General features: G+C 40.5%; 1 protein-coding gene across 1 annotated transcript; it reads left to right on the top strand.

Moving 5' to 3' along the window:
- The first annotated feature begins 2,045 nt into the window (after positions 1-2,045).
- Positions 2,046-12,331, top strand: sgcb (sarcoglycan, beta (dystrophin-associated glycoprotein)). Its single transcript, XM_084066295.1, has 6 exons — positions 2,046-2,081; positions 4,471-4,680; positions 6,037-6,222; positions 6,498-6,689; positions 9,386-9,517; positions 9,857-12,331. The coding sequence occupies exons 1-6, from the start codon at positions 2,067-2,069 to the stop codon at positions 10,058-10,060; spliced, it is 939 nt and encodes a 312-aa protein (XP_083922421.1). The 5' UTR covers positions 2,046-2,066; the 3' UTR covers positions 10,061-12,331.
- The last annotated feature ends 1,507 nt before the right edge of the window (positions 12,332-13,838 follow it).

The raw sequence follows: 13,838 nt of genomic DNA, 5'->3' as shown, positions 1-13,838 counted from the left end.
GGAGGGAGAGCTACGCTTCCCCCCCCCCCCAAAAAAAAAATCATACTATGTGTAACTGCTGGCATCAAGTCATTGTTTTATTTTGTGTATTTGTCCTTTTAGTGCCTGATTCATGTCTCTTGAGGGCGCTCTAAGTGCGTTCTATGTGTTGTAGGTTTCCAATTAGGTCATTTGTCAATCAAGTATGTTTGCTACACCTGTTGTGGTTGAGATGGGAGCAGCAGTGTCATTCCACTGAGGGAGAGCAGGAGGAGAGAAGGAGAGCTGAACAGAAAGAGAGAAATAAAATAAAATAGAAGAAAGTAAAGTAAAATAAAGAATGTAAAGAAGAGAAAATAAAAAGGTTTTGCAGAAAAGACTGAAGTATCCAAGTCGACCCCCCTCGAGTCCCCATTCGTGTGCAAGCAGGCAAAATGGTCAGTAGCCTAATTGTTTGTGAGTGAAACAGTGAAGGTCACGAATTTTAATGTAAAATGTCAGAATGCCCAAGTTGATGTTTTGTTTTTAGTCTTTTCTGTATGTACTGTCAGTTCTACGATGTTTTGAAGTGAATAAACACCAGTAAAAAGAACTCCGAGTCTCACATGCGTCGGATGGGAGGCACACTATGTATAACACGGTAGAACACACCACTGCTTAAACCTAACCTTATTCATAAACGTAACATTAGTAAAAGTATGCCTAACCCTAAACGTATTCCGAACCTCAATCCTCAGTAAAAAAAAAAAATAGGCCTACAAGAATACAATCGCTGGGGGCGAGACGCCGCGAGAGGTGCGCGTGTTTTGGGGCGAGGCTTCCGGTTACCGTGTCAAGCTGTCAAACGACACCAGTTAGTTTCCGACAGTAAACAAGCACCAAACTGTGTCTCTGTGTGTGTGTGTGTGTGTGTGTGTGTGTGTGTGTGTGTGTGTGTGTGTGTGTGTACGCGCGCGCGTACTGTTAGAATGTCGGACTTTACTGTTAACACAGTATTTCTACATTGGATTACAGTATTGATACTTTTACTTACGTAAAACAAATTAAGTACTTTTCCCACCACTGCCCGCCTGTAAGTTTAACTATGGAACATATGAATGGACATGAACAGTCTCCTATTTTGGGATGCTCTCTGCCTGCTTCCCATTGGATAGTCCAATCTAACTGGAACAGACCATGAGTCGTCACAGAAAAACATCCTTTTTGAAGATAGCTCGCAGAAATAAAAACTCATAAATGTAGACTATACTACTGTATGTGTTTCTAATTTACTGTGTACTTTCACAACACAGGCCTAATACTGATTCACGCAGCTCTCACCTACACATAAACTGCACTGCAGTAAAGAAAGTAAAGTGGTTTATTCCACTGCCTAACTGTAGTCTACATCCCATGGTCCAGAGGGACGTTCGCGCTGTGATTGCCTCTTTGGTTACCAAGCAACCGCTGAATTGAGCTTGATATTTGAGTTAACAGTTTACATAAATTAAAGGTTATTAAACTAGAATGAACTTTGTAGCTACTGACCGAATAACCACAATTATGTCCCACAGAAAAGACTATCACACAAAAAACAACAATCCAACCACTGGCTGTCACAACAGCTGCTGTGTGTGTCCACTGTCCAGAGACTATTATTACACATTGGACAATGTTGTCTCTTCGAATTTATCAATGTCATTTATTGGTGGACAAAGTATATAATCAAGTGAATACTCAAGTAGGCCTATTCAAAAGTACAATTTCCTTTTAATATCAATGCATTGTTGTATTGAAATCCAGCATTTCAAAAACAAAACAACAGAATTCTTCTGAAAGTTAAAAACAGCAGATCTACAAGCTAACAACGCCATGCACCACCACAACGTGCAAAAAAAATACCAAATATACTCAACAAAAGTACTGAATTCAAGCAAATGCAGGCCTAGGCTACATGTCCACCACTGCATTTTTTTGTATCACATTATTTGCTGTTTACCACCAGTCGCTTGACAACCGATTAGCCAATCACAGCGCAACAGTCCCTCCGGCTGATGGGATCAAGACTGTACGTCGTTAAAGCAGAGACGGAGGGTCTGACTGTCAACATGGCGTCTGAACAGGTCTGATTTTTACATTATTATTAGAAGCTGCTCCCATACAAGGTTGTCTGGTTCGTAAACAGCATAGCGTATCATCTAGTTATATGAACCTAGTAAACGTAAAGGAAAGTATACGTGTATGATATTTATTATGGCCTGCTGTGTGTGTAGGCTATGAGAAATAACGGTCTGCTGGCCTGCGCTCTGCTCGGTTTAAGATCATTACAGTCTGATGATGATCATCATCATCATAATCATATATGATCATACATTAATTTAAAAGGCAGTATATAGAACAATACGACGCCGTCGGTTTTTACGTTAAATATAGCTCCCACTACCATGACTGAAACAATGTATTTTTAGCCCTGATGGGATGGTCACTCACACACACAGACATGTAGACGCGCATTCCTCTGCACACAAGCAGCGCAGAGAAGTGCGCATACATACAAGCTGGTGCAATGGAACTGTTGTTGTTAATTGTAAACAAGAGCTAATCAATCTGCATTAACAATAGTTCAACCGTGGAAATGCGGGTTTCCAATTTAACAAAGCACAATATAGTCACTACAGCTGGCTACACCAGTGGTTCTCTCAAACCATTTCATGTCAAGGACCCCCAATGTATTTGGCCGCGGACCCCCCATCTGAAAAGGTGTTTGTGCCAGGGACACCCAGAAGAGAAGTTTTATGTGAAAAAAAGGACGAAATTATTCAACATTTTCCAAACATTTTGGATACTTTTCAAATATTTTCAAAAATAGCAAATGTGAGCTTGTAGATCTGCGATTTTTGAATATCCAAAATATAAATAGATAAAGTGGTTAAAATGATATGTGGCACTATGCTACTTTTGCTGGGGACCCCTGGACCCCCCACCCCCCCAAGGACCCCTAGGGGTCCCCGGACCCCACTTTGAGAACCAATGGCCTACAAGAAGTCTACACGAAGAGTGGGCACTAACTGGAAGAGTGGGCACCTCGAGGTAGAATTGGTTATTTTGTCCAAAATGTAAAAAAAATAAATAATAAAGTATTTGAAAAATGGTCTTAAGTAGGCTAATGCTGAATACATGATTTGAACATGCACACTGCACATTACATCATTATTAGACTTAAATGTACCCTTCAACGTTGATGCCCAAAATGATTGAATGTACAGATTTTGTAGCAATTTGTACTAGCAATTGTAGAAATATTAAACCTTAATTGTGAAATGTTCAATCACTTTCTAATCATGTATACTTAAAATTACTTAAAACTGTTTTCCAAATATTTATTTTTTATATTTTGGACCAAATAGCCAATTTCACATCGAGGTGCCCACTCGTCCTTAGTGCCCACTCTTCTTGTGTTACCCCAGCACAGCAGTCGAACCCAGTCCAAACCTCCCACAATAAGTAATTGCAAGAATATATTTATGATATGACTTGATACTAGCTCACCATATTTTTTTTAACTGATTGTCTCAATAATCAAGAATCATTTTTATTGTCACATGCTTACATCACAGGTTTACAGGTGTAAATCAGTGGGGGAAGTGTTTGTGCAAGCTCCATCATTTTCGTTGTTTTCAGGAAAGAAAGAAGGGGGAGAAAGAAACATGTCAAATAAAACAATCAAATCAAAGATATCTACATCATTTATTTACACATGCATATATACACTTAGGCTAAAAAAGCAGGAAGTATGTACATGAGATTAGGAATGAGGTGCAAAGAGTGGCAACGTATCGGTAGGTCCACATAGCAGTAGGTATGTACATGAGGTTACACAAGTCAAGGATATGGATATGTACTGTATATCATCAATGTCTGTTGACCCTTGAGAGATTTTAGACTATCTTCAGTATTCCACAGCCATAGCCACAAGTGCCTATGGCTATGGGTTGCATCAAAGTGCTGCTTAAGCTTTGATGGCTATTATTGGCTAATGGCTTCATAGAGACATTTGACAGCACTATCATAACAAATTATATTTGTTTGTTTGTTTGTTTATACATTATCTTTGCTAATACTAATATGTTGGACTTTGTGGCATTCCTAAGCCAATAATTTGATGACCGGGTGTGTATTCGGTAGGAGACACAAATAATCTACTTTGTGTCTCCTACCGGATACATTAGCCGGTAGGAGACGGGAATCAAATTATTGGCTTAGGAATGCCACAAAAACAAAAATAAATCCATGGATTCAAGGCTTCATGGGGTGTGCAATTGATAGAAAATAAGTCATTTTTGGGTGAACTACTCCTTTAATGTGTATTTTCAGACATTTACATACAAGTAAAAATAAAAACGTTCCTATCGTTCCTTGTGGCCCCCCTGTACTAACTCTGAGAACCCCCTAGGCAGAGGTCCCGGACTCCCTGTTGAAGAAGAACCTTGATCTATAATATTTGCATTTCAGGAGAGCTCGAATGGGCCGGTGAAGAGGTCCATGAGAGAGAAGGCCATAGAGCGACGCACCGTCAACAAGGAGCACAACAGTAACTTCAAAGCAGGTTACGTGCCCATAGAAGAGGAGCGTCTCCACAAGACAGGCCTGAGGGGACGCAAGGGGAACATCGCTGTGTGTGTCATCGTCCTGCTGTTCCTGCTCGCTCTAATCAACCTCATAGTGAGTACATGTCGCCTGTTAAATGTCACCTGTTAACAATGAAAACAATACGCCCGCACACTGCCGAACTGCACGGTACAGGAGCAACGATTTATTCAAAGAAGCAATGTTTCGGTCACTAATGACCTTCTTCAGGCATGTCTGAAGAAGGTCATCAGTGACAGTTCGGCAGTGTGTGGGCGTATTTTTTGTTGATGTGCACTTGTTGCCTACGCACCTGCTTCTAAAGTGTTTATTCTAGGTGTGCGAAAGTTTTTCTAAACAAATGTCACCTGTTATAAATGGCTGTGATCCTCCTGAAATACTGTTACAAAGCTTGTAGTACGTACACGTTGTTCTTAAATCCTGGACTTATTTGTATGATTAAAACGGTATTTTAACCAATCTGTATGGCAGAGAATGTAAGAGCGGCACTATGTAACTTTCTTTTAATGAATAAAATGTAATTTTGTCCATTCTGTATGGTAGTGTTAATACAATATTGGGGTGGTTGTATTTTGTCTCCCTGCTCTTCTATTGAGACATTCAGATCGTGTCAAAGGTCATGTCTCACCTAGACACAGGAGACACAAATTTAACCTGATGGTCAAGAATCAAGATCCAATTTATCCCCTGAGCAAGCAGGCAGGCTCTATTAGCTCAATGGTAAAATGTCTAATTTCAAATCCAGGGTAGAAGAGGAAAGTTTAATATAAGTAGTAGACCTACATCTGCAGTGGTTGGAGGTGGTCTCCCTACTCTTCCATTGCGAAATGTAGAACCTGGTGACACCTTCTTGTTGACAAGTGGCCCTGCCTGAGGCTCATAAGCACCCCAGACCAAGCGGGGATTACATCTTGGCTCAGGGATAGACGTTTGGTTTCCTACGCAGGTTTGAATCCCAGGTGTTAACAGTTGCAGTTACCTCTCTTTGTCAGTAGAGGACATCAAAGGCTACAGATTGTAACTTTAAAAGAATTGGACTCAAATCGGCAATGTGTCACAGATGACCAGTGGTGTAAAGTAACTAAGTACATGTACTCAAGAACTGTACTTAAGTCCAATTTTGAGGTATTCTTACTTCACTGGAGTATTTCCAATTGTCAGTACTTTTACTTCTACTCCACTACAATTATTTGAAAACTTTAGTCATTAGTTGCTGAAGATTTTTATACATTTGAAGACTGAACTGTGAAACTGTGAAATGGGACATTCTGTATAATGAGTACTTTCTACTTTTGGTACTTTTTCTTTTTTTTTTATACCAATACTTTTGTACTTTTACTCAAGTAAATTTTGAATTCTGGACTTCTACTTGTAACTTGTATTTCTACATTGCAGTATTATTGATACTTTTACTTTTTTCCCCCACTGCAGATTACTTTAGTGATATGGACGGTGATCCGGATCGGTCCCAGCGGCTGTGACAGCATGGAGTTTCACGAGAGCGGACTTCTGCGTTTCAAGCAGAAGGCAGACATGGGCATCGTCCACCCACTACACAAGAGCACCGTAGGGGGCCGCAAGGACCAGGACCTGATCATCACTGGCAACAACCACCCGGTGAGAAACCATCACAGTCTCAGGACTGATTTACACTTCGTCGTACGATGGTGTTGTGTGTCGAAAAAAAGCTGTATCTAACAGTACAAGCTCACAACGACAGATTAGCTGTTTTCGGCACACGACACAGCAGGGAAGAAATGCAAAAGAGTAGAGGAAAATCATACCTATTCTTAACCCATTAAGACCTGAGGCCGATTCTACAAATGCCTTAGTTCTAAATTGTTGTTTTTTGTCTGTTAACTTTCTATTTGTATATGTATGTGTCACCCTAGGTGGTGTTCCAGCAGGGCACCACTAAGCTGAGTGTGGAGAAAGACAAGACATCCATCGTCAGTGATGTTGGCATATCTTTCACGGACCCTCGTACCCAGAAGACATATTTCAGCACAGACTTTGAAAACCATGAGTTCCACCTCCCCAAAGGAGTCAACACACTCAGCGTACAGAAGGCCTCCACAGAAAGGGTATATACCACAGTAATAATGAATGTGTTATGTATACTGGATGTCATTACTGTGACTAAAGCCCTGTTATGACAGCATTAGTTTTTAAAGGGTAGGTTCTGTCATTTCATGTCTTACAGATGTGGCATTGATCCCGACCGGATCAGCCATTTTATCACACCAACTCTGTGAAAACCAACCTGTTCAGGGCCACTCCGATCAATTTAATACCATCCTATCTGAAAGCTGTTTGATTTAACAGATATTTCTTGTCGCAAATGTGTTATTATGCTATCGAACACCTAGAGCCTTTTTATTTTTTGCATAACATTTTTATATTAGCCAGTCCCACTTCCATAATATTGAAAAGAAACTACAGAGATTCTAATCCCAGCCAAATTAAAGGTTAGATGAAATAAGAAAATATATAAAGCCTTCATTGATTTGTGGAGGAAAATTCAGGTGTAGCACTAGCTACTTACTTACTACTGTAAGAGTCAAACACAGGAGAGGTACAGGTAAGAGCCAAACCAAAGATAAATGAAAATAAAATAAAATATAGCTGCAAGCAGCGATAATACGGGGCCAGGAGAGAGAAAGAGAAATGATAATTCCTTTAACAGGTCAGTTCATGAAAGTCCTTGCGGTCTTGTTTCCAATGAGGGCCTGTGAGCAATTAGGGGTTAAGAGTCTTGCTTGTGTCGATGACAAATTTCATCGACACATTTGCTGACCTGGCCTGGAATCGTACCTGGGGCAACCAGAGCCTCTGGCTCCCTAGGCGGGCTCACTAACCACTCAGCTATGGCCGCCCCTGAGAGAGAGAGAGAGAGAGAGAGAGAGAGAGAGAGAGAGAGAGAGAGAGAGAGAGAGAGAGAGAGAGAGAGAGAGAGAGAGAGAGAGAGAGAGAGAGAGAGAGAGAGAGAGAGAGAGAGAGAGAGAGAGAGAGAGAGAGAGAGAGAGAGAGAGAGAGAGAGAGAGAGAGAGAGAGAGAGAGAGAGAGAGAGAGACGGAATAGATTGAAGATAGAAACGGAATAGATTGAAGAGACAGAGAGAGAGACATGGAAACGGAATAGATTGAAGAGAAAGGCATGGAAACGGAATAGATTGAAGAGAGAGAGAGAGAGAGCCATGGAAACGGAATAGATTGAGTCATGTTTTTTGCAATTCAACTTAAATGAGTGTGCATCAAGTGAGGCTTGAACCAGCAACCTTGCGGTCGTGAGGCACTCTTAGGTAGCTGCAACACTACCTATAGTGCTATAGCTTTGTCCAGGCTGATGTTGTCTGTTGAGGATAACAAACGCTTGCCTTCTGTCATGACCCAAGCCCCTGTTTCACTAACACTAAGATCACTCGTTCACAAACCATTTACCAATAAAGAAATTGTACATCTCCTCAGAAGCAAAACTAGTGAAAGTAGCCGATCTACAAGCTCACAAACCATTAAAAGTTGTCAGATTGTACATCGGCTATTTTCACAATGAAGTATGTTATACATTGAAAAAACATACTCTCATTGCTATCTGAAAAGTTGTGAGATTGTAGATCAGCTGTATGTAAAAAACACTCAATTAAATATTTCATGTTATCTTTAACAATTGCAGATGTATTCATTGATAGTCATGTTGTGTGAAATGCACCTTAGATGAAGTCCGCACCAAGTGAGGCTTGAACTGGTGACCTTCAGGTTGTGGGGCACACATTTAAGCGAGAAGCCACCAACAGACAAGAACCTGTGAAAGGAGATCACACAGATGATACAGTTTCACGCAAATAGCTGAAAAATCCTGGGTTTAAGTGTTTTTCAAACTGCTCAAGATTGCGGACAATCTAAGGGCGGTGCTTACTGGTCAACGTGATAGATGTGTTCCTCATTAGTCAAGGCACATGTGTAAGCAGGTCTAATGGCTGTCGGCCAAACGAGGCATGACTTTTGCCTGTTTAAAGTTTGCATTTTCAAAAAATTGCTATAGCGCCCCCGTTTGACCAATTGGAGTAAGATTGGTTTCAGTGATATTTGGAATGGCCCTTTACATTTCTGCAAAGTTTCAAAGAATGGTAAGTCTGCATGTATGTGTTAGGGGCAGATGAATAATTGTCATAAAACTGCAATGTTCATTGGCTCATTAAAGTTTCATTTTTTCACTTATGGAAAATATTTTGCAAACGTTTTTTGGCATAGGTCCAAAGTTCATGTGTAAAATGTTTCGTGCAGATTACTCAAAAATCCCAGGAGGAGATAGGTTTTAACTGTTTTTCATATAATTCAAAATGGTGGGAGATCTAAAGGTCAGAGGTCAAAAGTCAGAGTGTGAAAGTTGTTCAGCATGAGGAGACGCATGTGTGCATCGAAGTTTCATGGCTGTAGGTGAAACAGGGCATGAGTTGTACCTGTTCAAAGTTGGCATTTTTCAATTGAGTGCTATAGCGCCACCTTTTGACGAAAGATTGTGAGAATTATTTCTTGATCGTTTTTCATGACCATCTATCATATGGCCGAGTTTCATAAAAAGCGACTGCACGGTTCAGCCAGAACTGCCAAAAGTGGCAGAAGAAGAAACGGAATAATCAGAATAACAATACGGGTCCATGCTGGAAGCCTGGCCCCGTAAATAGATCTAATGACAGACGTCCAGTGTTAGTAATCAGATCTCCGATGTTGTTTGTGAAGCTATAACTTTAGCCCTATTCTCGTGCTTTATCTGTTTTCAGATCACAAGTAATCTGACCGGTGACCTTCTTATCAAAGGGGACGGCAGCGCCATCATCCGCGGCAACGAGGGGGTCAACATCATGGGCAAGGATGTGGAGTTCAGAATGGGGGGAAACCTGGAATTCAAGGCTGTAAGTGGACAAATAACTCACAATCTGACTTGATGTACTATATGACCTTTGTCTCTCTGTTGTCATATTAATGGAGCACTTCACCTTATTCCAACCTTATCTTCATATTATTGGTCGTCCCTAACGCTCATTATAAGATAGCACCATTTCCATCTACTCACTCTACGACCTGAAAATGTATCTTCTGTTTACTAAAGAGATGGAGAAACGGGGTGACCACTGTAACTGAACAAAACACTCAGTAACAGCAATGATTACCATGGGAATATAGAGCTATTTAACACTTGTTTTAACAACAAAAACAACAATCACATTTAAAGCAGAGTTTACTCTCTGCAGGAGAACAGCATTGTCCTGAACGGCTCCATCATGATCAACACCACTCGAATCCCACACTCGTCTGGCGACAGGTATGCCCCCGACGACGGCAAGGAGAGGTACAAGCTGTGCATGTGTGCCGACGGGACTCTGTTCCGCGTGAAGGTGAAGCATCACAACATGGGCTGCCTGACGTCGGACAACCCCTGCGGAAATCTTCACTAAAGCCTGATTTATTCTCGAGCTTGTAGATCGGATATTTTCTGGAACGAGCAATTGCTGTTCAAGGACCTGCAGTCAGCCGCCACTGAAGTGCTGAACTACCCTGGGACTCCCCTCGCCACACCTCTCTTAATACAACTGCACTAGGGATGTGCGCAGCTAGTCCACTAGTCCATTAAATGGTGCTGCCCCTACTAATTGTTTACTAAATACTAGTCGTTTAAACCATTATTTATTATATGATCAGTTTTATTACAGTTATTCTGCGAAAATACATTGTTTGACACGCAGCAATCACGGCTCTCCTTCAAGTGATCGAGGTATCTTATTCCTCAGAGTACAGTACTGCCGTTTTATTTAAGGCAGTGGCTGCCTCGCGGGTACATTTATCAATCAATCAATCAATCAATCCATCTTTATTTCAGACTATTATAGGTCCTTATAAAAGACAATACAGGGGACAACACAACAAAAATTAAAACAAAGACAAAAAAACGTATAGAAAAGAGGTACATTAGGCATGGTTAAAGCATTATAATTAAAAGGTTTTAGTCCTTCAACCTTGTTATAAAACTCTACATCAAAAAAACTACCTTCCCTAACATAAATTCACCAGTATCTATGATGGCTGTCGGAATGTTCGCTGGAGCATACCTTTCATGGAGCGAATTTAAGTATAATTTTAGTAAAATCGAAGTTTTAATTTCATTTGAGAAACATTTTCCTAATTGTTGGAAAACGGCAGTACTGTTGGAAAACAATTAGGAACAATTTTGCAGAATCAACAACACATTTCTTTCTGTGCATTTTTTGCAAGAGAACCATGAAGCATGATTGCAAACTGAACTACTTTACTGCGGCATTTCCAAATGGCTTTTATATCTCACAATCATTTTTTCCGATGATGTTTGGCCTTATGGATCGAATTTGTGCTCAATTGTGGCTGTGTTCCCTCAATTTTTAGACTAGTCGTTTAGTCAGTTGCAAAAACATTGTTTAAACATCAGTGAAATTAGTCGCTGCGCACATCTCTAAATGTCCGTTTTCTTACTTTCCGTGTATGCCATTTGTTTGTCAAAAAGGGATCGTATATGAATCATTTCAACATGGCCAAAGATCTATATAGAACATTTGTATGCTGCAAACCATGCTCAAGTGTTTTCATTGTTCTATAGATGTTGCCGACTGTGTTTGAGGTACCTGAAATGATCATAACGGAATATGACTCTCCTGTATCTCTTATTTTACTGTGCTTTAACACTGGCCATTAGGAATTAATGGCAGCAGTTAAGTTAATTACAGTAGTGTTTTCTTTGCCTTACCATCCAGTATTATTAATACACCAGCCTTTACCACACCTTCAAGGGGAAGTTGTGTCAATCTTTATTTGCAATTCATTGTGTCTGGCAGCTGTGCAATGTTTTTTTTTCTTCTCCCCATTATAGACGTCAGGTACTTGTAATGGTGTGGGCCACTATGGGGGTTATTCTTTGTAGATAGTCACCGAATTGCACAGGATTATGAGTCTGGGATTAATTGCAATCGATAGGAAACAGTTTAAGCCGTCCGCTATTACTAAAGGTGGATCAAGAGATGATCTTCTGTCTAGGACTATCCCCTTCATGGGTGTGCTAATGGATTTATGAGGGATAAGACTGTAATATTAAAATTTAGTTTCACTTGTTGTTTGTTTTTTGTTTTTCAGACATTTTATTGTAATATTATTGCATCATTTGAAAACGAAACTGGAGGTTGCTTGCACTAAGATACACTACAGATATAAATGCAAATCTCCTTCTAAATCCAAATGTTCATGAAGGTGTTTGTTTGCCTCATATATTTAACTTGGTTTGAAACCAATATTATTGAGTGGTATGCATTTTGTGCAATATAGCATAGCTCTGTTTCAGTGCTAGAAGTTTGATTCTTGATTTTTATTTAGCCTTGGAGTGTCTTGTCTTCTATAACATGCAGTACTTAAGTTAAAATCTCGCTGCCAACGTTTATAAAGAAATGAAGTAATAATTCTCAAGAAAAGCATAGTTTATTTCATCAACTGAATGGGTGAAATATCAGTGGGCCTTATTTAAATACCCAGGGCTAGGATTTAATTGCAATGTTTGTGTGAATAAAGAGGTATATGTTTGAATGTCTGTTATGATCTTGTTTTTGTTTCAGACCAATTTTGTCAAATGTCTGCAAATGTCTTACATGTATTTAGCCATACAGTTTTTACAAAGCGGCTTTATCATCTATAATAAAAACTCAACCTGGGCTTGGCTCCCTTCGTCACAATCCTCGGTTATCTATAAGGCATGTGGAGAACTATTGACAGTAAGACATTAACTACTTGTGTGAATGATTGAAGGAGTGCCCATAATATTTTATGTCATCTTTGTGTATGTGCATGAGTGAGTAGACACGGTCACACACGCTCCAGACTTTGATCGGAGTCGAAAGTCGATATACTGTTGACAGCGCACTGGAGGTGGGAATTAAGGAGTGACAGTCACAAGTTTTCTTTCGGCCCATAAAGTGTGGACACACAAGGGTAAGTTTGATATGTTTACCAAATTTCTCTTTGTATTATTGTACATAATGGCTCCCTTTTGATTTAGAGTGATTCAGTATGATGTCTGCTATTTCATAGATTATGTGTAATGCTGACTGTCTAGATGGAGCGTTTGATATTTTAAGGGGAGATTGTACAGTACATAACTTGTGTTATAAGGCAACGTGGGTTCCAGAGGGTCCCCAGATGTACAAGAATGTGTATTTTGATATTAGTTTCATTGTTATCTCTATACCTGCTGTACAGTACATAGACCGCAAAGGAATTCTGGCCCTAATGACAGACCACATCAGACCATATCATGTCTAACATTTAACATGTTCTTAGATTGGGGTCCCAGTCTCCTGGAGACAACAATCTTATCAAATGGGGTCTGTGTGGCCTATTGCATATCACATTGGGGGTCGTAGAAATGAAATAGGTTGAGAATCACTGTTATAAGTTATACCATATTCCAATGGGTAAAATGCATTTTACTGCAGCTTGTTCAAAACAGACACTTATAACTCTGATTGCTTTTTCTATCCATGCTTCCAGGGCTGGTTTTGATGGCAGTGCCCCACTGGCCCTTCGTGGCTACAGTGCTGCTTTTTCTTCTCCCCCACGGTCTCCGGTGCTCCCCTGCCCACCCCACGGCCTGCCTCGGCCACAGGGGTCCTGTGTTGAACTGTTCCTCCTCTGGTCTTTCCCTCGCACCGCAACACATCCAGGCCACTGTCTCCGAGCTTGATCTGTCTCATAATAACCTCCTGAACTTGTTCTCACTGCACCAGCCTCATCCCAACCTCAAGAGCATATGGCTGGGAAACAACAACATAACACACCTGTCCCTGTGCGTGGAGGGGACCGTCAGAGGCCGAAGGGGTCAAGCCGCTACGCATCCACATCGGTCCAGATCACAGCGCAAGCAGGGATGTGTGTCTTGGGCGCCCTCCCTGCAGCTGTTATCTGTTGAGAGGAATCAGCTGGTGCAATTCCCTGAGGGTGGGTACCATGCACCCACACAAATAAAACATTATCTCAGCAACTATGTCCTACAGTGTTGAGAAAGATAGCTACTTTCAAAATCGAACACACATTGTACTGGAGCCTATTACTTATCACTTTAAATGAAATGTGACACGTTATGTCGCAAGATTACTTTCTATGCAAGTAAATCTGTTAATAGCTATATAATGTTTGTGATACTTGTGCTTTAATTTCATAAAC

The sequence above is a fragment of the Gymnoscopelus microlampas genome (assembly GCF_963454915.1).
Source record: "Gymnoscopelus microlampas genome assembly, chromosome: 9".
Lineage (NCBI taxonomy): Eukaryota > Metazoa > Chordata > Actinopteri > Myctophiformes > Myctophidae > Gymnoscopelus > Gymnoscopelus microlampas.
This window is presented reverse-complemented; position numbering and strand designations above follow the sequence as displayed.